Source organism: Anser brachyrhynchus (genome assembly GCF_964034855.1).
Source record: "Anser brachyrhynchus genome assembly, chromosome: 1".
Classification (NCBI taxonomy): domain Eukaryota; kingdom Metazoa; phylum Chordata; class Aves; order Anseriformes; family Anatidae; genus Anser; species Anser brachyrhynchus.
In genome coordinates, this window is record NC_137694.1 from 104,607,351 (window position 1) to 104,634,586 (window position 27,236).

At 42.3% G+C, this 27,236-nt stretch overlaps 1 protein-coding gene across 3 annotated transcripts in view; it reads right to left on the reverse strand.

Annotated features, from left to right (window-relative positions):
* The window catches only part of TEAD4 (TEA domain transcription factor 4), a 60,067-nt gene extending 33,494 nt beyond the window's left edge, over window positions 1–26,573 (reverse strand). Inside the window, exons 1-3 of one of the 3 annotated variants that reach the window (XM_080577376.1) lie at window positions 26,426–26,559; window positions 25,957–26,035; window positions 10,906–11,160 (exon numbers count right to left, since the gene is read on the reverse strand). In XM_080577376.1, the coding sequence (XP_080433502.1) occupies window positions 10,906–10,912 (7 nt within the window). In that variant the 5' untranslated portion in view covers window positions 10,913–11,160; window positions 25,957–26,035; window positions 26,426–26,559. Of the gene's footprint in view, window positions 1–10,905; window positions 11,161–25,956; window positions 26,036–26,425 lie in introns of all 3 variants that reach the window. The other 2 variants (XM_080577377.1, XM_080577378.1) reach the window with 2 other exon arrangements.
* Window positions 26,574–27,236: the final 663 nt, after the last annotated feature.

A 27,236-nucleotide genomic window follows, 5' to 3' on the forward strand; every position in this document is an offset into this window, starting at 1 on the left:
GTCCATATTCTTCTTTTGTTGGGGTCCCCAGAGCTGAACGCATTACTCCAGGTAGGGTCTCACGAGAGCAGAGCAGAGGGGGAAGAAATTCACCTTCCTCAACCTGCTGGCCATGCTCCTTTTGATGCAGCCCAGGATACGGTTGGCTTTCTGGGCTGCAAGCACACATTGCTGGCTCACGCTGATCTTGTTGTCAACCAACACCCCCCAAGTCCTTCTCATCAGGGCTGCTCTCAATCCATTCTCCACCCAGCCTGTTTTTGTGCTTTGGATTGCCCTGGCCTCGTTGCAGGACCTTGCAGTTAGCCTTGTTGAACGTCATGAGGTTCTCACAGGCCCACCTCCCAAGCCTGTCCAGGTCCCTCTGGATGACATCCATTCTCTCCAGCATGTGAACCACACCACACAACATGGTGACATTGGCAAACTTTTTGAGGGTGCACTCAATCTCACTTGTCCATATCACTGACAAAGATGTTAAATAGTGCCGTTCCCAATACTGTCTCCTGAGGTTTGTCACTTGTCTCCACCTAGACACTGAGTTGTTGACTCTTTGAGTGCAACAACCCGGTTAAAGAACTTTTAAAGCCGTTAAGAAGACTTTTAAAGAAGTTAAAGCTTTATTTGCTTGGGCAGGACATGTTAGTTAAGCTAGACCATCATCTCTTCATTAGACATACACTCTTTTAGAAAGAAGATGCTGCACTTTTCAACTCTGAATCTAAATGTACTTTGCAAAGATGACAAAATATGATTTCTTCCCCTCATATAAGGGAAAATTTGCTTGTGGTCATAAAACTCAAGTGTTTCATTTAATAACCAATCTAAAAAACGAAACTGTGTCACATCAAAAGTCTTTTTGCTGAGAATGCAATTCTCTTTTTCACTGTATAAATTAAATCCGCACCTAGAAACACAAAAACGGCTAACTGCATTCAGAAAATGCTCTTCCTTGATGGCCAGTTTAAGATGTTTCAAGCAAGATACATGAATGAGGGTTAATAAATACAGAGTTCTTCTTATTGGTTCCAAACAATGAGTGGAGATAGGTGTAAAATCAGTCACCTCGTGAGTAGTTACAGCAACAAATTCTTCATTCAACTTGAAGAGCTTCCCCTTTCCTCAGCTGGTCATTTCTGCCCATAAAATATTTCATTATCTCCTGTGTGCAGCGAATCCAACTAAATTTCTGGAATAAGGAGGATGGAAGGGGGGAGCAGACGTATACTACTCTAATTGCCAAAATTAAAAAATAAGCACCCCCCTTTGATTTTGTTGTTTTTGTTTATTAGGTGTGTGAGGTTTGTTTATTTGTTTGTTTGGGTTGGGTTGTTTTTTTTTGGGGGGGTGGGGTGGGGATGGGGTTTGTTGGTTTTTTGGTTGGTTCTGGGTTTGTGGGCTGTTTTTTTTTTGTTTGTCTGTTTGTTTTTTCCTTCCAGTCGTGCTGGCACAGCAGAGAGAATAGAGTAAGCATCAGGGTAGAACTTCTTAAAACAATTTTGGCCAGCAGAGAAACTAGCTTGGAATTGTATTCCACCTAAATGTAGAACATAGACTGGTAAGAGAATGGGTAATGTTCTTCCTGTACATAATTTATTTGTTTAAAGACAGAATTAAAGTACCTCCTAATTAAAACCCCAAAGGTACAGGAGGTTATTCCTTGGAAAGGAGTGCAGCAATGCATGCACGTAGCAATCCCTCACCATTACCCTAATGGGAAGCTCCAGGCTATGCAGTTCAGTACCAACCGTCAGCCTTGAGTACGGTGTTTTTCAGTGCATCAGCTGAACAGCCTCATCAGCTTTGTTTTCCCACATTATCACCTCAGGTCATAGAAATGTAAGCTAATCCAGTAAGTTGACAGGAACTAAGATTGATGAGAACCTTAAAGAAATCGTTTAGACTGATTTTATCTGGGAAATCCCAAAATCACACCAAAGCAGCTACATACAGTAATGAGTCTTTAATATGCCACAAAGTGTGGCATCAGGTAACACAGGAAAGAGCCAATAAGAGTCATGCATGGAAAGGTATGTCAAACTTTCAGTCTCATAGGCCACCTGAGAATGACAATGTTGTACAGGCACAAGAATATTTTCCTCACTAAGGCCCATGTTGTTAGAAAAACATTACCATTGAGGGTAGCACTGAAACCTATGCTTAACTATAACAACATCCTCTAGTTCCCATGAATCCAAGTTCTACATTACACAATCAGACATCAGCTAAACTCTCTTTTAGGTCAATTAACGTTTTGTCCGCCTGTTTCAGTAACTTCCAATAGCTGAAGGGCATCTGAAAGCAACTCTCAATAGTCCTCGGTGATACTGCCTCAAAGGATACCAAAACTTCAGCACCTCCCGTCCTCCTCCTTTTGCACTCAGCTGCCTTTGTTGGCACCAACAGTACACTGTTTCTTGCAGATTTCTGCCCAAGTGCTAATCTTGCGCATGTGCCCAGATGGCAAGATAATCAAATATTCAGAGTTCCAGCCATGACAGAAATCAGAGCTAAAAGGGATCTGTGAGATCTGTTCAGCCAGTTGCTGCATGACCAACACAGGACTATTCAGTTCTCAAGGCATTTGGTCTGGTCTAGCTTAGCTCTTGTGTTTTGGCTGCTTCACTAACCTGAACACCAGGACCCAGTTCTTTGTATGTGGAAGATTACTTTAAGACATCAGGTTATAGGTTTTGGGAAGCCGAGCTTAACTGAATGGCTGACTACTGCTGAAAAAGCATTTGCCTTTTTCCTTAACTCCCTCTCACCAGATTATTCCATAGATCATGTCAATACATTCTCTAAGAAGTGAAAATTAAGTACTGATCATTGCTGGTTATAAGAGAACATGGACAGAAAAGCTTCACAGAAATGAAGGCTTTGTTCTGGGTAGCTACCCAGGATCTTGTCTGGATAATAGCTGAATTCTGCCAAGCTCATAACATTTCTTTACAGTGGCTTGTGATTTTTCCCCCTCTTTCTTTTTGCACCTAACACTGGAGCAGTTCTGTTCTACATTATTTAAACACATGTTCCCTTACAGTTTATAATGTAACCTGATAGCTGGGCAACCAGGATTCAGGCACTGGCACAAAAGCAGGAACAGGAGGCTGACAAATCTATTTAACCTGCAAGGAATACCCAAAAATGCATGTGGATCCAGAAGGAAATTCACAAATATCTAGGTGCTTCATTTATTTTGTAGACAAAGGTTGCCGTACCTAGAATCACTTTCCTCCAATTTTAGCCATAAAAATATCGGGCTACACAAGAACAGCTTAAGTAGAGCTGGCTCTGCCTCTGTGCCCAGGAACAGAGGAGATAACCTTTGAAGGTTTTTTATAGTTCTGCAAGTAAAGATGATGACACGCTGTTCATATTGAAGAAAATCTTAGAAACCCCAGTGAAGGTTCCAGATACCATTGTGCTAAATAACACACTCATACGTGTGTTTCCCTGTAACACCATTGTGATTAGAAGTAGGTCTATGCCCCCTGCACTTGCAATCAACAGTTTGGGTTACTCCTATTGTGTTCTTTCATCAGGAGCTGGTTACACGACTGGCATTCCAGTCTGTAGACACCAAGTTCCTGAAAAGGGATTTGTGATTACTGTGCAAATCATGCTCTGGGGAAGAGAGTGATTCTTAAAGACATTTTAGGTGGAAGGTTTTCAATGAAAACAGCATTATTTCCTGTTCAAAAAGCTAGGGATAAAGCAAGACTGTGTCTGCATGCGTGCATGCAATGAGCTCCAGAGAATTTGAAGGAGTACCCAGAGGATGGGTCAGAAGTTCAAGGTGACAAAAATGAGGAACAGCTGCTACGTACCCTTCAGCAGCAGGTGCACCCAGGCCAGAGGTTTAAGTCTGCTCTGCCAGTGACCAATAGACTTGTGAGACCATCTGTTTGGGTACAAATTACACACAGCCTTCACAGTTTTGCTGCCCAGATCTTTGCTGTACACAGACAATACAGGGTTTGTTATGGATTAGCTAATGAGCAACTGTTAAAACCAACACACGGTCCTAGTTCTCCTGTGTTCATTATCTGGATCCTATACAAATGAGAATGCTTCCTCATTTTATAGCTGTAATAGTCTTTTTCTGATCAAGTATCTTTCCTTCCTTTTGGGGCCACCCCTTAAGGCGCTGGAACCTCGAAAGGCTATGTTGACTTGTCTTCATTTTGCTTAACAAATGTACAGGGATGTTTTGATATGCAATATGACATAAGGCTTTGCTAAGTTTTACATCACACCTGCCCTCCAGCTCTAAGACACACCTATAAGAGAGACTTCATTCATGTGACAGATTTTATTTACTTGCACTGTAAAAGAAAAAAGGCTAATTTTTTCACGTGCAGTCTGTGCATTGATGCTCATCAGCTCTCTGTAGATGCAAACCCTTGCTTGAGAAATGCCATCATCCTCCTCAATAATCAACAGAATTAAGACAAATTCAGAGAAAGCATTCCTTGTATTTATCTTGAAGCTTGCTTTTCCTGTTGCAGACTTGAGAAGTCTGTGCCTTCATTGGTCTAATTAACTTTTTTGGTTCAAATGAAGCCACGAACAGTATGTAACATAGTACTAACAATTTTGAAAAAAATCCACAGATATTCAAAGTGGAAAGCAATATTTCATCACCAATTAATGGCCACTGTTTTCTATTTCCTGCATTAAAATGCTGTATAAAATTATATCCAATCTATAATCCAAGCCTCATTTATACAAAACTCTGCTACACCAGGGCATACTTTAGCACTAGTTTTACAAATACATTCCTTACTAGTTTTATCTGATACAATTTAAAAAATCTCAAATAACAGCTTTTCTATTCTAACTCCTCATGGAAGAGATCTCTCAGTACTGAGCACCGTGCTATCATGAAGCTTCTTCTGATATCCATCCTATATTCCTTCTTTCTCTACCATTAATCCTAGTCATGCTCACATGTTCCACATAAAATCCCTCTCTCCCCCCTAAATGCTAACACCCTTCAAATATTTTTAGACTGTTATTATGTGTCCACCCCACCCCCCACCATTCAGTCATCACTTAGCCAAGCTATGTATATTTAGCTACTTTAATCTTTCCTCCTAAATCAGTCCCTTCAACTCCCAGAGTTCAATGTTAAGTCTGGTATGCTCATTGCTCTTCTTAGAACTCAGTCCATGTTTTTGAGATCCTTCTGGTAATGTGTTTGCAAAAGCCTGGCCAGAAGAGATTTACATGTTCTTGTTTTCAGGCAAAAAGAAACCCAAGCCACTGGACTTGATTAATTTTCATTTTCCACGGCTGATTTTGTTCCCAGGTTTTGGATTCAACCTGAAGTTATAAACAAATATTTTCTTTATTTAAAAGCAGATTTATTTAAGAGCATACTAGCAAATATTTGGATTCAATTGTGAAGGAATAGTGTTTTTAAAAATGGAATGAAACACTGGGGCTTTCTACCAAACTTTTCAGAAAACAACTGGAAACATGTAGTTATCCAGAAGTACAGCAGAAATAAAATGATGACTTGAAACAAGGGAAAAGGCTGACAAATGAAATTGAAACCATCTCTCAGGTAATAAGACAGAAGGATTGGATGCAACTACAAAGCATATGACTGGCTTACTAAACTAGAAATGAATTAAACTCTGTGCAATTTACAACATGAAGAATTACACTGTTGACAGTAAACTGCTACAGATCAGCTCTATCTTGGAGAATTACTAAACATTTGAAATTTAGAAATGAAAAAGCCAAAGGAAGAGCCAAAAAAAGCAGTGCACTGTTGCTAATGAAGGAAGTTACATCAACATGAGAAAAGCTCTGTGGCTGCAGACAGATATAGTGGGAAAATCTTGATTCCACACAGCATACTCGGTTTTAGGCCTGACATATAAAAACAGGACTACAAAATTGCTAAAATCATAAAGGGACATGAAAAGGTATGTGCCCATTGTTTAAACAGCGGAATGAAGAAAAAGAAAGTAGTCACAGTCATTCAGACAACATGTAGGGCACAATAAAACTGCTAATTTATTTCTGTTCACCAAACATGTTAAGGAAAAATGCCACAGACGGTGTTATCAGTTCTCTTAATTGCAATTGCAAGCAGTTTCCTAGTTGGTAGGCATTTCAAAAGTGGTAAATATCTCAATACTCAGGAAATGCTTGGAACTCATAGAAAAAAAATAGTTGTTTTTATGTTCACATGGAAAAATGAGCAGTTAAACTGACATATAATTTAATATTAAGAAAACAAAATTCTGCTTAGAAAGGAGATGGAAGTAGAAACTTGACAAACTCCAGCAGAAGTTTAATTTGTTGCAAAAGTCTCCAGAAATCTGGTTCCACCTAGTTAACAACAAAGAACTAGAACTACACATAAGCAAAGTTGAAAACTGACTCAGTGAAATTAAGCTTTGTTATTAAGCAACCCCAAAAACATCATACCTATCTATCCCCAGAAAAAACAAGATGGAAAAGTCTGCATCCTGACAGAATCTACGTTTTGTTTACCTTCTAGTGTTTAAAATGGGAGATTCCATTTTGTTACCAGAACTGTGGGATAAAGGACCGTTCTGTGGTTCATTAGGTCAAAATCACAGTAGGAATAGGAACTGCAGAAGTTTCTTTCTCTGAGAGATATCACAGCCCAAGTCCAAATTTTGCGGTTACCTGTGCCAGCCAGTTCAGTGGCAACTGAGTGTATCCTCAGCATATTCCAATTGCTTTGACTGAAACAATACCAAGCAAGACGCTGAACTAGCTACAGAAGAAAGTATTAAGACCTCAAAAGTATGAAAAGTCTTGAAGATTTTATTAATTGTAATAGCTGTAATGTTCCTCCTTCCACTCATGGAGGAAAAGTGTTTATGAACTGGGACAGGCAGCGTATGTTTTATGTTTCTTTGTGTTTGTTTGTTTTTCAGATTTACTAGATTAATTTTTGAGGTTGGGAAAAATATTAACTCATAACATATTCCTTTGAAATGAAGACTATATTCTACAATTTTACCTAGACACTTCAGAACAGGGGTAGGAAGAACTACCTGAGATATGGTAGTTTTCAGCATCAGAATGACCTTTTATAGCAGCTTATTTCATATTGCAAGTTCAAATCTTTGCAGTTCACCGCCTCTTACAGGTTTTAACTATTAACACAGTTAACTATGTTTCTTCCATCATGCAGACTCTGAGTTTTGGACATCTTTAGGTATTTTCTCTTTGCCACATCAGGACTTTAACAAACAAACAGATGACACAAGACAGAGATGAGTGCCCTCAGCTATCTGCTCCACCCTGCTCAGCACAGAAGCTACTGAGCCATTTGAAAGCTATCTGCTGAACTACTGCTTCCTTCAGAACAGCCACCGATTCCAGCTCACGTTACAGAAAGGTGCTCTAAGCCAGATGTTTGTTCAGTGTTCAGAAGTTTGTTTGGCTAAGCCAGCTCAGCAGTGTTTTGTTAAACTAAATCTCACTTTGCTAGTTACTTTTTATTTCTCCATGCTCATTAGTGTTGGGAGAGTTTCGCTCTTAAGGATCTCCATGCAATCACACAAAGGTACTAAGATTTTTCTCTCCTCTTTCTCCAGACCAATACTGAAGATACCAGGAAATACTGACTCTTAACACTGAACTATGTGATTGTTTATTTGGTATAAATGATATAGGTATTATTTCTCCCACATAAAAACATAGATGGACAATGTAAAAGCCAGATTTGTAATACTGTACTCCCATGTTATTCTTGTAGGAAACACTAATATGAGAATCGTCTTTGCAAGACCTTAGTGGTACCAGAAGGCACCAGATCAGTCAGTTAATGGTGTCTTGGCCTCACTGGTATTAATGTCAATAGAAAGATCAACATATCAGGATCCCATATACGACAAAACAGGACAAAGCAGCTTTTCATGCCTCAAGCAGGTGGTAAGCAGAGCCTATTGGTAGAGACAGTGAGTGCTTGCATTGTGAGCACTGCTGTGGTATAGGATTATCCAATCAGGATGCTGCCTATAATAATACAACATGTCTAGGAGGTAAAAAAAATAATGAAAGAAAAAGAAAAAGGCAAAAGCATCAAGAACTTGACTGACTTGCAGGTGAAGCAGGAGTCATGTCCACTTGATGCATTCCATACAGCAGCAATAAGTGGAATGTTACCTGAAAAGCTACAAAAAGCATGTGAACTCTGAAGAGGGTAGGGAACATGACCACGAGGCCAGTGTATAAGCTGAAATGCACATTGTGGTGCAATTTTAAACGTATTCAAACAAAACAGTGCAAGTTCTTCATAATGGCCTGGTGCACTTTAGCTTGCTCAATGTGTTTACTGGTAAAAGCTACTAATTTTAAACTGATAACAAATTGCCTCCCACCAGGTGAAAACTATATAAATCACACACAGAAGTGATCCTTGTAAATGAAATGTCATGCAGAATAGTACCACACAAGCCAGTCCTTACTGGGAAACAATGAAAAGATTTGTCTGTGTGGAGCCAGAACTTGGACTTTAAGATCCTTCCAACTTGGGATATCCCATCACCCTGTTGTTCCCATTTTTCAAGGAGAACGCACATATGCAGTTTTCTGTAACGCACTGAATGAGACGGGAGAAGTGTTATGTGCAAATCAGTCATGGGACAGCTAAACAACCTTCCCTTGGAGGCAGGTCCCTCTCCACCTACAGCTTGTCCTGTTCTGTGACCTGGCTCACAAGCATTGAGAAGATGAAATCAGGGACTATATTTGTTCTCCCTGCCCGGTCATATCTTTCTATAGATCCCAGGCTGTGCCCTGCTTCCTTGGCATGGATCCTAGAGACTAGTAAGCAAAGGAGGGCATAAATCCGAGCCTAGGCGTCTGTCAGGAGTTCATTGAACTAACTATCCATGCTGGGAACAGGTGCACTGAAGGCAAGCAGGGACACTGTCCTATTTGGAGTAATGAGCGAGGGGTTGGAGAAAATTTGTTCATTTCATCTCCCAGAGCTGAGCCTAAACTTTTTACCCTGCAAGTAGGTTATTTACCTTCTCCAACTCACAACTGCAGTTAGAGACTTTCCACAAAATGCCAGTCCATGCTAGATCAAACCCCAGCTAATTCTCATTTGCTTCTGTAGTTCATTCTACTTCACTTTTACTTTTGCTCTCTCATTTCTTTTCCAGTCCATTTCACTCCCTGCTCTGACATATTAACCCCAAAGCTGAAGTAGTTCAAAGGCTATGCACAGAATGATTAGTGAATGAAGACAGTCTTTTAACACAACTGTTTCACCAGTAATTTTAAAAGTCATCTGTCATGAAAAGCAGCACAGACTTACAGCAGCAAGGAACACGTCTCCAATCTATGTTTCATTACCATAAAGCACCATGGGATGGATTTTCAAGTAAGACTTTAGTTTGAATAACATTTTAAGGAGGCATTGCTTCTGAAAGCAGCAGTCCTGTCCTCACCTTAATTATAGATCCTCATTCTTTCTCTAAATATCATCACAAGCAATTGTGTGGCTGGGCAATGAAACATATCAGCAGTCCTATGCAAATTGAAGTTCACTTCTTCTCCCTTTTTCTTTGTGTTATTATTATGGATCAGTTCCTTGGGCAGTTCCATGGCATAACCATAACAGTAGTAGTGCCAACCTAGGTCAGGAATGGATGTCTACATCAGAATATTGACACATTGCAATTTAGGGTGATCAGTCTTACTCAACATACATTGCTCTGTTACAGATACAATGATGCATGTAACCACTAAAAACACAAATTGCAGATAAGGCTGTGTAAACAAAATCCCACCCATGCCCTCTTAATGAGGGTAATCTAATCCCTAATTCAAAGAACAATGGCCTGATGGGTGGACAGAAATCTGCAGAATGACTTGTGAAGTGTTCCATATGAAACTTCAGGGCAGGGCACTCCCATGGTGGTGTCTGCAAAGAGACACAGATTCAATTGTAAAGGAAAAAAGAAAACACTGACTGGGCAGAGAGAGGTCTGTCTTACATAAGATCCTTGCTAACGCACAGTTTTAACCTTGGACTTTTAACTAAAAACAACCACGCACTCTCAACCCGAGTATTGCTTTTTAGTCATAGAAGTACCAGGTGGCTCCTTCCAAAACTCTGAGGTAGAGAATGCAGCTTGGACTTTCTTTTTGTGGAGAAAAATCAAGAAATATTGTTTAACTGTGGAATAGGTCGAAAAAAAATGGATTCAAAATCACGTCTACTACCTAAGAAGTTGACTTCCGCTGCAACTGCAAGCCAGCGCTTCTGTGTTCAGGACTGGGTAACTAGCTAGCTGGCTGAGAACAACTCACAGGTGAAAGGCATTCATGCCAGAACTGAAAGACGACTAACTGCAATGAAAGGGAGCATCCAAAAGAGTCTGTTTTCTGTCCTTAAGATCTCAGAAGTATAACTAGAAAAACTAACTGTAGCTGCTTGCACACCACCAACAGGGTCAGTGGGAGGTTCAGGAGCTGAATTTCTGTCTCATAGCAACAGACACACAAGCCTTTACCTGTTAGGATAACAAGAATGTTGGGGACAGCAGTGAGAGATACCTTAAAAGATAGACTTAGTCACATCATGGAGCCATATCTTCCCAAAATTTAGTTCAGCAGCATGCCCAACTCTGGGACCTATCTTATTGACTTTCCCCTGAAAAAGACATCCAACCTCTAATTCTTTCTGATTTGCACATGTACATGTGTACAGGATGTTAAAATCTTACGCTAATTAAAATCTTTGTGGATTTTCCTAAATACACCTTGAAGTGACCAACTGCATCAACTTGGGGTAGATTGAGAAGAAAGAATTCGTTCAGAACATAGAGTGGTAGAACTGACTTGCACGGGGTAGGCTGTCTGAAATGCTGTGATGTGTCCTTTCTTTCTCCTTACCATACATCTTGCCTTCGTCTGACAAGATAATCTTCCGCCGTCCGCATGGTGGGTAGATGGCTAGCGCTTCCTGGAAGCTCTGCTCAATGTCCGGACTCCATACACCCTCAGCATCATTGTCAATTGGTTTGTCCAAGGCCTCGCTGCCCCCTGAGTCGTTGCTCCCCTCAGGGGAGGTGGGAGAGCTCCACTCGTTGGAGGTAATGGTGCCAGCTAGAAGCTCCAAGGTGCCACGTGGAGAAGCAGACTCAGAACCTGTGTTGACAAACATATCCCATCCATGAGTTAGAAATCCTCCTCTCTAGAAAACTGAGGCTATACTAAAGAAACAAAAAAAATACCCAGTGAGGAGGGGTTTTACTTCAAGTTTATCTTAAAAGGTGAATCGATCGTGTGCTTGATTTCTACTAATGCTGGAGATAGAAACCTTTTCTACAAATGCTTCTGAAACAATAGCCTGCTCCAGTTTCTGTTTGGTTCATTAACTCTCTATCACTTTCCAATTCTCCTCAGAAACTGTCCTCTTGCCTGTGTCTTCATCTCCTAATTTCCTTCTCCTGCTGATGTCATTAATTTTGAAAGCGTTATTTAACTTTCTGAAGCATGCATACAGTGATTCAGTCTGTATGAAAGACTACACAAAGCAAAGCAGTGATGCATTATCTATTCATTACTGAGCATTGGAGCTGAAATTTTCTCAGATGCTGTTTCATTGCTTTGGAGTTAGTAGTTGGTGCCACTTTTAACACTGACATTTCTTCTCAAGGATCAACTGCACTTCTAAAAACCAGTTCCTGAAGCCAGGCAGTTTAATGCAATGTCTCTCAAATCTCAGCAATTATATCCTGGCAGGAGCCAAAGGCACCATGAGTAAAAGGATAAAGTAAAAGGATAAAGGCACTAGGTTGCAGGTTATGAATCCCAGTTGCTTGGACAGTTTCTACTCCTGATCATCAGGACAAACTTGGGCAAATCCCTTCAGTTCTCTGTGCCTCTCTGTCCCCTTCATCCTTAACCATTCCTGGGCTATTAAACTGCCACTAGGTAGGAGCAGAAATTTTTTCAATTGAACCTAAACAGACAGCTGCTAGCTCTTGAAAACTACAATAAATTGCAGTCTACTTATAAACCCCTACGGTGGAGACTGAAGTAATTAAGTGGAGCTGTAAAAGCTTTCATTCAGAAAGCAAATTCAAATCATACAGCCACTTCCAGTCAGCCATATAGAAGACAAATGTCTTCTAAGGACACAAGATCATTCCCCTGCCTTAATTCCAAAGCTGTTTACCTTTTTAATAGTTTCATTATCTGAGCCACAAAGAATGTTCACAAGCTGCCATCTGAGATTCCCCAGTTAAATGACAGTGTTCAAAATTTTTGTGTACTGTCATGTTCAGCTGGGTAGCAAGAAAATAACAGTAAGGCTTTTTTTTTTTTTTAATTAATCAAAAGCAACAATCATCAAACCCACAATAAACCAGAGAATGAGGAGAGCGCTCTGACACACCAAGTCAGACAAGCTCAGAAATACCACAGTAAAGGAGGACTGAAGATAAACTTGAGCATGGCCTATGTAGTCTATGTCAAAAACTAGCTAGACAAAAAAGAAGAAAAGAAGGTGTGGATATGCCATGCCCTAGTTGGCTAAATACATATGATGTATATATTACATAAACAAACCAAAAAAAACAAACATAAAGCAGACCTATTCATTCAAATTCAGAAGTTCAAAAAGTAAGGGTTGAGGTCTCCAGAAACTTTCCTGACATCAGCTTACCAAAACATTACATGATACACTCCTTTTTAGCCTTTTTTTGTTGTTGTTTTCTTTGGATTTCATGATTAAAAAATCTTCTCCACAACCATGATAACTAGATTTTTTATTTTTTATTTTTAGCTAGAAGATGAAATTCTTGACAATGTTATCATTTCAAAAGGTAAAGCTGTAAAAAGAGTTGACAACACTAGCTCTCAGATGGTTTTGGTGCTCCTAAATGACATTAGACAGCAGCAGATACCTAGTTTACATCTCTATAGCCCACCAAAAGCTCAGGAAAAATATAATACTGGGCATTTGAATAATTTCTAGACACAGTATACTCCTTACATCATGTCACAGCATTGCTGGTTCACAGGGAAGTTTAGAAAACCCAGTATAAGATTTAATTTTTGTTAGAATGTTTGGAATATATGAACCACTGGTATGGTGTACCATTTTCCATCCATCCATTTCAATCCTTACATTAGATTACTTGAATTCTCTCAACCCATACTACAGATTTTCAGAGCTGTAATAAACATGGGAAGGAAGAAAAAACTGTGAGGGGGGCAAAAACGGAGTTCACATTTGGCCTCTAACTGTAGGACAGACATCAGGAGCAGACTGTGAATGGCACTAAATCAGGCAGTGTGACTTTAAGTTGCCCTGAAATGAAAGGTAATAGTGGGTTCCCTCACCAGGCAACTATTGCCAATACAACTCCTTTCATTGGCAGATGCTCAATAAAAAAATAAATAAATATGTGGTTAATTCAAGAGAACCTCTTGCAGGGGAATCAGAGGAGAGAGGTAAGCTTTCTACATGGGGACTTGACATAGAAACAAAAGCTATCTTTTTCAGCTGTTCTTTTGACATTTTCCCAGTCATCCCCATTCCCTGGTAGCTGTTGACACTTTCCATATTTAAAGCACATTAAAATCTCCACAAACACAGGACACAGACTAGTTTTAACTTAGTCTGGCAGACTGAGAAATGGAGGGGTTCAGGGAAAAAAAAAAAAGTTTGACATAGTAAATGTATTCATAGAACAACCTGCATTTGGAGCTGCAGGTCTCCAAACAGACATCAGGCTCCACACCAAGTGAAAAGATGCACTTAACTGCTCAGCTGTATGACTTCCAAAGCCAGTCACTTTGCTCAAGACAAATCCCCTCCGTAGCAATGCATACAAGTAAGACAATGCCATCTTCTGAAGAATGTATGGCCAACAAACATAAAAAGCATTTTGAATTCAGTTCAAGGCTTCATATCTACGCCAAGCACTTTCAGTGACAGAGGAAGCTCTGAGTCCAGTCTGATCCAAGCTCCAGAATTAAGTGGAGGAGAAAAAATACACTCTGTTCAGTTGTGTGTCAACTCCCTCGACTCTCTTCTCTCAGCCCTAAAGAAGAGTTGCACTAACTTCAGCAGATGTCACTTGTGTATTCAGGGAAGTCCACAAAACCAGAGACAGAATCTGTCAGCTTTAGCTCACATTGGTGAGAAACAAAGCCTGCTCAACCTGTTCCTTCCCCTTTTGAATCCCCTGGATAGGCACATGTATTTTGGACATCTGACTTTAACCCTTTCTCATTAGAGCAAGTTTTGCCAGAGGTTCCAGGCTTGGCATTTGTTCTCTTCAGTTTCCGCCAATTTGAACCTTATACTCCTCCACTCTCACATCTCTGGTCTTGTACCTTACAGTTGTTCTTATTCTGAACCCATTCTTTTACTGAGAGATTAACTACGTTCCTTTGTGGTCTCCAGTGATGCGTTCTCCACCAGGATAAAAGACACACAGGCTCCTCACAGCACCTCCACCTCCTCACCACAGTATCTCTATTTCCTTGTTACATTTCCCTCTGTTCAAACACCGTTTCTTATTCACTCTTGGTCTCTGTTCTTATTTCTGTCATGACCCATCTCTCAACACAAATCACAAAGACAGGCTTTGGGGTCAGTGGAAAGCCAAGCCATGAAAAAAGCACATAAATATTTCACCTCCAGCAGTTTCAGTTTAATTGTTCTGATGCTGGCAATTTCAATGCTAACTCTCTCCTTTCACACATGGCGTCTCATTGAGACTCAGAGATCCTGCAAGGCCAGAGCACTGCCAAGAAACCTTCAGTGAGGTCTCATTGACAGGGAGTGCATCTTTTACCAACTCCATAGTCTGACACATATACTTTCTAATATCAGTCCTGCAGTCATTACTGTCGGTAACAGTTCCCTTTCAAGTGTTTCTGGCAGCTGTTCAACACAAAACACTTTACTGAGGATATCTATAAGTACGTCTGTGATAAAAGGAAAACTTGAGAAATTGTGGGCCTTCTCCAGAAGGAGATGGGAAACCTAGATATGGAGAAGACAATGACTTTTTTTTGCCTCAGTCTACACCACCGAGAGCTACAAGCACATAGCCCAAGCCCCAGAGGCAAAGGCAGGGACTGGGAGAATGAAGAACCACACACTGTAGGAGAAGATCAGGTTCAAGACCATCTAAGGAAGCTAAAGATATACAAGTCCACGGGAATTGATGAGATGCATCTGTGGATCCTGAGGGAACTGGCAGATGTAGTTGCTAAGTCACTGTTCATCATATTTGAGAAGTTTTCAGATGACACCAAGCTTAATGGTGTGGTTCACATGCTGGAGAGAATGGATGTCATCCAGAGGGACCTGGACAGGCTTGGGAGGTGGGCCTGTGAGAACCTCATGACATTCAACAAGGCCAACTGCAAGGTCCTGCAACGAGGCCAGGGCAATCCAAAGCACAAAAACAGGCTGGGTGGAGAATGAATTGAAAGCAGCACTGGTAAGAAGGACTGGGGGATGTTCGTTGACAACAAGCTCAACATGAGCCAGCAATGTGTGCTTGCAGCCCAGAAAGCCAACCGTATCCTGGGCTGCATCAAAAGGAGCATGGCCAGCAGGCTGAGGAAGGTGAACCTCCCCCTCTGCTCTGCTCTTGTGAGACCATACCAGAAGTAATGCGTTCAGCTCTGGGGACCCCAGCACAAGAAGTACATGGACCTATTAGAGTGAGTCCAGAGGAGGGACATGAGGATGATCAAAGGGCTGGGATACCTCTCCTATGAGGACAGGCTGAGGGAGCTGGGGTTGTTCAGCCTGGAGAAGATTCTTGGGAGACCTTATAGTGACCTTCCAGTACCTAAAGGGACCTACAAGAAGGCAGGAGAGGGATTATGTTGATAAGACATGGAGTAATGGCTTTGAACTCAAAGTGGGTAGATTTAGCCTAAATATAAGGAACAAATTCTTTACTGTGAGGGTGGTGAGGCACTGGAACAGGTTGCCCAGAGAAGTTGTGGATGCCACATCCCCAGAAGTGTTTAAGACCAGGTTGGATGGAGTTTTGAGCAACCTGGTCTAGTGGGAGGTGTCCCTGCCCACGGCAGGAGGGTTGGAACTAGAGGATCTTTAAGGTCCCTTCTAATCCAGACCATTCTATGATTCTATATGAAAAATTGCTGCCAGCTATCTCCAGTTATTCTGTTTTCTTAGAGCTGCTCTATCCGTAAGACTTCCCCTACTATATATCTGCCCCCTTTCCCTGCTGAAATCATTATCAGGCACAACACACTAACCAGAGACGTCCCTGTTCACTCCTCCCAGGCAGCAGTGCTTGCCAGCAAAGCCTTGTGAAATCTGACAGTGTGGTTCCAGTCTTGCTTCTGAGCTGGCTGAGCTCTGAGCTATTCACTTTACCATGGAAGTCTCTTCAACCTTTGTCTTGTTCAATGGAACCGCAAGCTGTTGGGGCAGGGACTGTTTCTCATTACAGGTTTTCTTTGATGTTATTGCAAAAAAAATGAGCAACTCTGGCATTCTCTTCAAAGTTACAGGAGTCAAATACTGCTACTATCAAGGATCTGAACGACAACATTTTCAGAGAACCTTACAATGGCTCGAGTTGGAAGGGACTTTAAGATCATCTAATTCCAAACCCCCTGCCATGGGCACGGACACCACCCACTAGATTAGGTTGTCCAGGGCCTCATCCAACCTGATCTAACACCTCCAGGGATGAGGCATCCACAGCCTCCCTGGGCAACTTGTTCCAGTGCCTCACCACCCTCTGAGTGAAGAATTTCTTCCTGACATCTAATTTAAATCTCCCCTCTTTTAGTTTAAAACCATTCCCCCTTGTTCTGTCATTGTCTGCCTGAGCAAAAAGTTCCTCTTCATCTTTTTAATAAGCCCCTTTTAAGTATTGAAAAGCTCCAGTAAAGTCACCCCAGAGCCTTCTCTTCTTCAGGCTGAACATCCTCAGCTCTCTCAGCTTTTCTTCATAGGAAAGGCTTACTTTCTTCATTTTCATGTCTCATTCACAGAAACAGCAAAATAAAGGACTTCAAATGAGAATGAGTTCAGCCAGAAGGGAGTATGTCCTGCTACTCAAGCTATAACTTCATAGGAGTAGTGTATAATAAGAAAACCTGGAAACAGCAACGACCGATTACTTCCACCCAGAACATGTTAAAAAATGAACTTAGCCAATGCAGTCATACAAGATTTGGGTTTAGAAAAGTAACAGTTTGGAATACTGTGAAATGTATTGCATAGGGTATAACGGAGCATAGTATTGAAACTTACCAGAGGAAAATGGTGGGGAAATTTTATAGCATACTATAACAATAGCTCAGATCCTCTGAAAGAGAAGAATGAGTGCAGTCAGTGGATGACTAGCTCCAAGTAAGTACAACTTGGAGACTGCAGGGGGGAAAAAAAAAAAAGTACTAGAAGGGGAAAAGGTGGAAAAACAGTTACACAACAATAACTGAATGATGTCTGAAGTTTACAGGCAAACGAGGACAGAAATCATTAACATGTTGTGTTTACAAGGACTCTACAGAGGAAAAAAAAAAAAGATACAACTGTAGCATTACCAACTAGCTCTAAACTAACTGATAGGGTATAACGCTTCCACAGCACCCTAGCCACCAGTTATTCAGGCTCCCCAAGGTGTTACAATCTAGTCATTAAATTGGCCTGGAGCCAGTGCTACTTTAAGTTCCATCAGAAGGTCCAGCAGTGGTGGAAGCAAGTGATAACAGTTCACGGAGCCTTTGAAGGGTCTCCACTCACTCTACAACTTATCCAACTGTTGAGATGGGCTACAACCTCGGCTTTTGCCCTTGGACTTCTGCAAACCTGGGGCAATGCTGGCTATCCCCTCTGAATGCCCCTATTCACCCAGGACACCAGAGTATTGCTGACTAATCCTGAGAGTAAAACCAGTTAAAATAGGTGTTACAGGCAGTAGGTGAAGCAAAAGCTCTTAATAGGCAGCAGCACCAGGCAAGGAAGAAAAGAGAATCGAGATTTCCCTCTGTGTGTCGTGTGAGGTAATATAATTATTACACCTACAAACTGCACTGTGAGACTTTTGTCTCCATCTTTTGTCTTCCACTGAGCAAGACTGGTTTACAAAGGAACAAGCACTTCTGGCCTTGGATCATATTCAACATATAAGACTGAACTCCAGCTGAATGCTTACATGCTAGGCACAAAATCAAGCTTGGTTTGCTTTTTACACTGAAATTGTCCGCAGCAACTACTGTACAAAAGGCACCTGACTTCATGACCAAAGCAAAGCAATGTTTTTAAATTATTGCAGTAGCTGACCTCTGGCTGAAACAGAGTGAGGATGTAGTGTCCAATGCAGTGATATAAATCAAAACAAGGAGAAAGGAGAACTTCTATCAGTGCAGCACTGGATAACGCAGTCAGATAGGGTGTGATGACAAAAGACTTTGTGTGGCCTTGCACACTATCCAGTCAGGTACATTTGTGATAAAGAAAACAGAACAGAGTCTTGCTGCCCTAAAAGGAGGAAGAAGAAAAACAAAACCACCCATATCAAACAAAAACAAACAACAGCAACAAAACCCTAAATCTAACAACAAAACATATGCAGGCTCAAAGGTTTGGTGTGCTCCCACTGTTCCAGGGGTGGCCAACTTGTGGCTCAATCCCTAGCCACAGGCAACCCATTCACAGCCCCAACACAGGCTACATGGCAACACAGGCTGCGCTTTGGGCTGAGAAAGTGACAACTACACCATTTACATGTCAGCTGGGAGAGAAAATGAGCCAGCAATGGTAGCTGAGATTGACACTGCCAGGTTGCCCTGGGATTGAGCCATACACTGGGTGGACTCCAGCCTTCAACGGAACTATATAATTCCTGGGGAGTCAGGAGAAAAAAGAAAAAAAGTTGTGGTAGGGTGAAGGTGGTTAGCCACCCTTATACTAGCAGCAGTGGTCACCAATAGCCCTTCTTTCAACAGTCACCAAGCTAATTAGAGAAGAATTAACCAGGAAGAGCTCCAATAATTGTGTTCCCCTCCTATCACAGAATTTTTAGTAGTGTTATTTAACACAACTGCCTCTTTGAGTATACAGAAATGTAGAGGGTTTACTGATTAAAATGACTTTGATTTTACCAAATCAAATTTGAGGGAGAAGCAAGTCGTGCTTACCATTTTCCCAAAGAGTATCCTTCACCTAATTATTAAATGAAATGGAACCTTTAGGAGGAACCTAAAAAATATTTACTCCTAAACTCACTGTTCTGAAAATCTCACCATCAGGCTAAAAAAGCCCCTATTTTACCTATGGAAAAGAAATGTAGCACAAAGACTTACCTAAGTGAATCACCCAATGATGAAAATCAGACTGAGGGCAAAATCCAGCCAAGAATGTCAACACAAGGAAAGGTGAACTTTAAAAGTGATTTGTGAACGCAGGTGCTTTAACTTCAGAGGGGCTCACTTTTCTCAGGACTGATGTTTAACATTTTCTGGAAATTGAGCATCTTTTGAGTCTCCTGTCAAGTACCATAAAAATGACGGACTCATAGCGTCCTGTCTTTTTATGATATCCAAATTAAATTCTTATTTCTCAATCCTGCCTCCTGTTAAGGATGTCTCTCAGCCTCACCTCTTTCAACTGGTGATAGGATATGAGGGAATTGCTTAAAGGTCTGACAATATAAACTCGGATTGGATGTTAGGAAAAAGTTCTTCACTGAAAGGCTGGCCAGGGAACTGATCATGGCCCCAATCCTATCAGTGTTCAAGAAGTGTTTGGACAACACTCTTAAAAATGTGGTTTAACTCTTCAGTTGCCTCATTTAGAGTCAGGAGCTGGACTTGATGATCCTCATAGGTCCCTTTCAACTCAGGATATTTTATGATTCTATGATTCTTTTCTAGGACTCAGGGGTACATGTCCCAAAACAGCACAACTGTTACATACTTCGGTTCCCATAACACCAGTGGCAGAATTTCACTTGAACTTAGACAGGAAACAAATGTTTGCAAATCTCATCTAAAGCTCTGAAAGTGTTTAGCTCCAAAACTATGGACAGTCTTTAACAAAAGCAATAGCTGAAGCAGAGCTAAGAGTCTTAGAACAGAATAAACACAAGCACTAACCACAATGCACAAGCAGTCAGATTTCCACATTTTCATTGCTTTCAGGCGTCCTGTGTTGCAGGCATCATCTGTGTGTCTCCCTCTCCAGTCAGGGCTAAAGAAGGCCTTTACTAAAGCCTTAAGACAGTAGCAAACCACAAACAGGCAGAACAGGTATATTAAATGGGATCTCGGTTCGGTCAACATTAATTAATTATTTAAGCATGTGCCCTGATTTTAGTAGGAGTCAGACAGGAGCTTAAAAGTGTTTTGATGCACCAATGCCTAAGTAAAGATCAAACATGAAATATCTGCATCATCTGTTAGAGCAGGTCCAAAGGATGTTCAGAGGGCTGGAGCACCTGTCCTATGAAAACAGGCTAAATTGGAGTTATTTAGCTTGGAGAAAAGAAGGCTATGGGGAAACCTTATAACGACATTCCAGTGCTTAAAGGGGGGCTGCTAGAGAGACCAGGGAAGGACTCTTTATCAAGTGAGTGTGTTGACAGGACAAGGGGTAGTGGTCTTAAACTAAAAGAGAGTAGATTTAGATTAGATATATTAGGAAGGAATTCTTTACTCGGAGGGTGGTGAGGCACTGGAACAAGTTGCCCAGAGAAGTTGTGGATGACCCATCCCTGGAAGCGTTCAAGGCCAGGTTAGATGGGGCTTTGAGCAATCTAATCTAGTAGGTAGCATTTCTGCCCATGGCAAGGGGGTTGTGGGATTAGGTGATCTTTAAGATACCTTCCAACACAAACCTTTCTATGATTCTGCAATCATAGGAATAAGCCCTGCTTACCACTGCGAACCAAAACCACATTCTCTTCATGGATTCAGAAACCATCACAGCTCAGTTTTGTAGTACATAGTCCACCTGAAACATGAAGCAGGTGAATATTGCCTACTTACAGATAAGATGATTGTTTCTTGAGGGCTAACGCTCAGGAAAGTTCACCAGATCTGTTTTTTTGTAAAAAAAAGTCTGAAAATTCCCAACAGACAAGGAGATTCCAGCCATTTTGGACTGATTCCAGTTCTCCCATTGGCTTGATACAAAATGCAGAAAGCTGTCCACAACTCAGACTAGTCAGAACTCTTCCCTCTCAGTTGTGACAGTAAACAGTCATTTCCAAGCTGTTGAAAATACAGTGATTTCATAGAAAGCAAGTGAAAACCATGAGAACCTGTAAGTACAAGTCCAACAGTCAAACTGGAATCACTAAGCATAGAAAGATGAAACAGAAAGAGCAAAACTGAAAAACACAGGTTAAGTTTGCTTCAGGATATTACAGGAAAGCACAAACCTTTTGATTGATCTCTTCGCCCTTCCAGACCCTTCTTCCCAGGAAGGTCAACAGGTTATATACCTTCTGTTGGATTAATCTACAGGAGGAACAGGGGCAGCCAGCCAAGCAAAACTAGACTCTTAAAGGGACACAGACAACCACAGACTTAACTCCAGTTTTTAAAGCACATTCTTACAAATTAAACTTGTGACCAAAAACAGTGGAAAACCATGCTTCTTCTCTCTTTCTCAGTTATTTTACCGTGTGGGGAAAAAAACAAAATTACTTTGTTTCCCCTGTACAGTAATTTTCTTCTGTTTGTGTAGATCTTTCACAAAGAAATGGGAAGGGGAAATAAATACTATTATTTAGTTAAAAAAAATAAACTAAAGCAGTAAGTGTACTTGGAGAAAATCATCTTATGCAACCCTCTCTTCAATACCTCTCTCTTCTTTTCCCCTAAGCTGACAACATTTTCACACAAAGAGAACCTGTCTAAATCCTGCTAGTTCAGTATCAGTGAGCTGGATTCAAGGACCTGCTATACTGATGTATGATCAGGTAAGAAGAATACCAGCAAATCTTTCCTCCCTTTCCATTTCAGCATACACATGCTCAGTGCTCTTTTGACTTTTCTTCCTTTAGTTAAAGCACAGCAGTCCTGGTTACAAGAGATTAGATTTTGACTGGAGGTCTATCATTAATGTTTACCATTGTATCAAGGAAGGCACAGTGAGGACCATGCTAATTTATTTTGTCATTGGCAATAGCAAAGCAGATGTTTCAAAGCCTTGCATCCAGCCACTGGCACTCATGTCTCAGTACAGCAGAATAAAACACCTCCCTTTTAGCAAACATACTCTAATGAAAGTAGGACTCGGTAATTATAAGCCTACAATGGAACAGAAAAACAGACCCAGTGACTCAGTCAGTGGCACAGGGAACTGGAAAACCTGCCCCTCCCTAGCAGGAAAACGTCTAATTCATATGGTGTTAAAAACAAAGGGGAGTGACTGCATCATCTCCAGAAAAAGGAGGACCTAACGGGCAGGGCAAAACAAAAAAAAACTCACCACCAACAAAAACCAAAGAACTCCGGTAATCTAGTCTCAGACCTTGTAATGAGCTCCAAGCATGCAAATTCCAAACTTTTTACAAGGCTCTTCACTAGATCACAGCTCCACAAAGTAAGGTGTTGGGCGTTTAACATGGTGATGGGCATAACGGAGAAGTTGGAGCAGAGAAAGAAGCATACCATAATCAAAGACCATGGCTTCATAAACACTACTGTAAATCTTGATAAACTTGATTGCTCTTCAAAGGGGGACAGAATTACCATGAAGCTAGAGAATGAAAAGAATACAAGTGCACAATGTGATAGGTTAAGATTTAGAAAAGCATTTACTACTCAGTTCAGGAAATAAAGATTGAAAAAAAAATCAAACTGGCTTGTATAGCACTGCTCATATTATTAGAAAATTAACTAACACTTCAAAATTAAGTGTAATGGTATATACTAATGGGACAAACAGGTACAGGGGGCACCTGCTGTTTTGCTGCAGGGATCTTTGGTAGTCCAGTTTTCTTTGACATCTTAATTAATGATGTAAAAATGAATAAAGGAAATGTTAATGAAACTTGCAGATAATACAGAATGAAGTTTACAAACACCAGTGGATATAGGCAACTCAAAGGGATGGCTGATAAATAAACAAGAGAAGGGGATTAAGGGGGCACAGATTAGAGTATCTGGAAAAAGTAATGCCAAGAAACTGAAGAAACCTCAAAGAAGAAAAAAGCAAATACTTCTAAAATTTTGTAAGACCACTGTAGCTTTTGTCTGCCTATGCTCAGTTATTACTTCAGGCAACAGAGAGAAATGAATTACCTCCAACATCTTGCAGAAAAAACAACAAAAAAAAATAGTCTCATTGCTAGTCTGTAAGAACTTAGGTGTAAATGCAAAAGAGAGAGAAAACCAATCATTTCACTGAAACATGCCAAGGCAAAACCTGTTGCGGTAGACTAAGAAAAATCAGTCTAAATTTCTGGAAATCCCTACTGATGTTAAAAAAAACACTGGGCTATGGAAAAGCTGCCCAAGAGAATTGCTAGAAGATATGTTGCATGGCACTTAGGAAAAAAAAAATAAATCAACAAAGGATGAATATGAGGTATATGGAAGGTGTATTTTTTTAAAAAAAAAAAGTAACACTGATTTTTGCTTCCTTAAGATACAGTTTTGTGGCCAGATAAGACAAATTGTTTTGACTACCACAGTTGTAACTGTAAACATGGTCCAAAGAACTACTTAAGGCAGGATAAGATGGCAATGCTGCTAAGATGGCAATGTTGCTTCTTCCCCTACTCCCCACCCCCTACTCATTGCACCCTCTTCTCCAAACACAGCACTATTTGCATGAATATATAATTAACTGGACTGGGGAACACATCTGGCTGAAAAGCAAGTTGATAGAACAGTGTTACTTTTCATTTTGGTTAGCCTCCCCTGGCCCAAGTCACTAAACGGCTGCACAAATATCCATGGAATTGACAAAGGAAAGAGGTAAGACAAGTACAGGAAGGGACAGTCTGTGCAGACAAGTTCTATCTTCAGCAGTGCCAGCCTAAAGAATTTGTTGGTCTGCACCTTGAATTCTATTGTGATGAAACCAAGAGTTAAAAGATACATTCAGAGGAGGAAAAAAAAAAAAACAGTACTACGGAAAGCTGCGATTGAGTATAACACCACTCCAGAGATAATCTCAAGCAGCAGCTATCGGAAATTGTGCTTTTCAGCAACCTCCTCAAAACTGTACTTACTATTTTTGAGTTCTGTGAAACAAATATCCGAGTAAAAGAACCACCAGTAACTCTTATTTTATTTTAAACCACGGGAAGACTCTGTGCCATGGAGCCCTTCTCTTCAGAGCCTGGCAGTGCTGTTCTCATATAGTTTTCCCACAAAAATTTTCGTAGTATAGGAATGTTAAAACACTTACCACAGTAATAACCTAAAATACTTTAAAGCTGTCAATAAAATTTACTTTAAAAAAAATAAATCTAAAAGATGCAGTGGGAACCAAGAGAGTGGGGAAGATACTAACCCCCATTCTCAATAGTAACCCTTGTGCACACTACATCATTCCCAGATCACCTCTGAGGGGTAAGAACAGTGAGCTGATGCTCCAGTTTAGAGATGACAAATTTGCCACATGCTCGAGTTTGAAAAATCCAGACCAGGTTTTAGGAAAACCCTGCGAGGTGACCGCACTGGCTGGCTGCCTTTTGGTCTGTGAATTAAAGTGCCAAAGAGCCTCTCACGTCCAACAGCCTTAATAAAGAAGCCCCTCTATGTTCATTGCAGCACAGTTCAACCTCTTTGCTGTAGTGAGAAAAATCTATCGCGAGCAAAAGTTTTCAATTGTACCGGTGATAGTATAGCAGCTGCAACAGGGCCCTAGCCTGGAGAAACCCTGTCTGTTTTCCCCCTTGTTCTGTTCGTCTTACTCCTCCCTCCCCATTACTTTATTCCCCATCGTACTGCCCACCTCCTTCTGTAAAAGGAAAAATAAGATCTTTTCCATCTACACGGGCAGATGGACAGACAGGTGAATGAGTGCTCCGCTCAGTTTGCACACAGACAGTGGAATCAAGTCTAAGGGAAACCAATCTGTTCCAAGTAAAGAGAAACAAGAAAAAAAACAAACTGCCTTGCTACCTACCTCCCGTCTTTAAAAAGTATTTTGTGTTGTTTATTTATAGGTGATCTGCAAAGCTCTGCTCTTAAGGTTAGAAAGTAACATGTGTGTAACTTCAGGTTAAATAAAAACGGAACAAACTTGGCGGCATTAGTCCTTAAAATATCTTAAGGAGTTGCATGTTTTCCCCCTTTCCACAAAAAAAAAAATATATCTATATATCTATATATCTATATATATCTTTAGTATCCCACACAAGGAGTTGTTTAAAAGGATTTATATACATAAGACAAAAAATTACTTAGGGATGTTCATTTGCCTTTTTTTTTTTTTTTAAGTCATTTCCAGAGGCACACCACCCAAACTCCACTCTTCCAACTTCAGAGAAACTCATCTAGGAAAACAGTATTCCCTCATCTTTTGTTAAATGCCCTATAACAGCCCAAATACTTTCTCACGGTTGTTTTTGCTTATCTTTTTTTTTTTTTTTTCCAAAAACATTTTTTGTAATTTACACCAGAATTTATATCCTTAATACAGAAAGTGCAGATCCTCCTCTCTACCCCCCACACCCTAAACATCTTTCCTAAAGGCACAGAAACCTATTTTTTCGATGAAAAGCGCTAGCAGTTTTCTGCTGATGCACCACGCCACCGAGACCCCGAAGTCTCGGCGCAGGCACGGAGCGGGGGAAGCCGCCAGCAGCCTCCATTGAGAATTTTCTGATCGCTTCCTTTGTACGTCCGTGTCTCCTCCGTCGCACATGACTAGCTTCCAATCCCTCCTTTCACTCTTCCTCCGGCAGGCACCCGGTCCCCTTTACCCCGCGGGAAAGCGACCGCGAAAGAGCGTGTCCTGACCTGAGCGAGGCAAGAGCAGCTGCTGTTCCGCAAAGGCAGAGAGGACCGGCTTCAAATCCTCCTTCTGCTCCAGGACTTTCTGCCAAGAGAGCAGATGAGAGTTATTCGGGATGTGTCCGTCCCTCTCCCCCGCCTGATCCCCACCCCCGAGCCCGCGGGGCTCAGGGCAGGGGCTGGGGAAGGCGGGGCGGGAGGAACCGCTTCGCGCTCGGTGCCGCCGCCGCCAAGTCGGAGCGAAAAAAGTTGCCGGGAGCCGCGGCTGCCCTCGGGGCGGCTCCGGGATGGGCTCCCGGCCCTTCCCCCTTCCCATCCCGACAGCGGGGACGGAGCGAACAAAGCCGGGCTGGGCGCTGCCGCCGGGCGGGCTGCCGGGGGGCGACCGGGGGCGGGCAGGGGGCGACCGGGGGGCGAGCAGGGGGCGACGGGGAAGCGGCCCCAGGCGCAGCCCGGGCCGGCGCTGCCAACTCACCTCGAGAGCTCGGAGCGGCTGGCGGGACGGCAAGCCCGTGCGGCGGCTGGGCAGGAGTTTGGGAGGAAAAGGGAGGGTTTTTATTTCCCCTGGAGTTCGAAACGAGGAAGTGAGGAATGCGAGGAATGAGAGCTGGTATGAAATGAACGCGGCCGAGGGAGGGGACTCCCGTCTAACGTAGAGGCTGGAGCAGGGCTAGAGAGGGGGCTGGCCGGGGGGGGGGGGGAAGGAGAGGAAGGCGAGAGAAAGGCCGAGGCGGAGTTGGGAACAAAACACAGCAGGGATCGGCGGTCTCTGGCTCCGGGCCGTGCGTGCCCGGGGAGGAGGGAACGCGGGGCAATGGCCGGAAGAAAAGACCTGCGGGGGCGGGGGCGGGCTGCCCCCTGAACAGAGGAGCGGAGGAAGGAAACTCCAGGCGGCCGCCAGGGAAAAGCGGAGGCGGGGGGAGGCGGAGGGCCGGCCGCCAGCAATCAGTGCGGCTGCGAGGGCGGGCTGGGAACTTGTAGACGCCGTCCGGGACGGGACGGGCTCGTCCCCTGGAAGCAGCCAGCCTCATCCCCGGGACCGCAGCCGCTTGCCCGGCGCCTTCGCAGCGCCGGGGGTGCGGAGCCCCGAGGAGCGGCCGCCCGCCCGCCGTGCCCCGTGGCCCCCGTCGGAGCCGCCCTGCAGCGCCGCAGCCCGGGGGAGAGGCGCTGGTCCCGCGGCCAGCCCCTCGCAGCCAGGCGTGACCCGCAGGAAACGCCGCTTCGGAGCCCCTCGGGGACGTGGCTTCCACCCCGCGTAGCTGAGCCGCTGCAGAACGAGCCGGCCC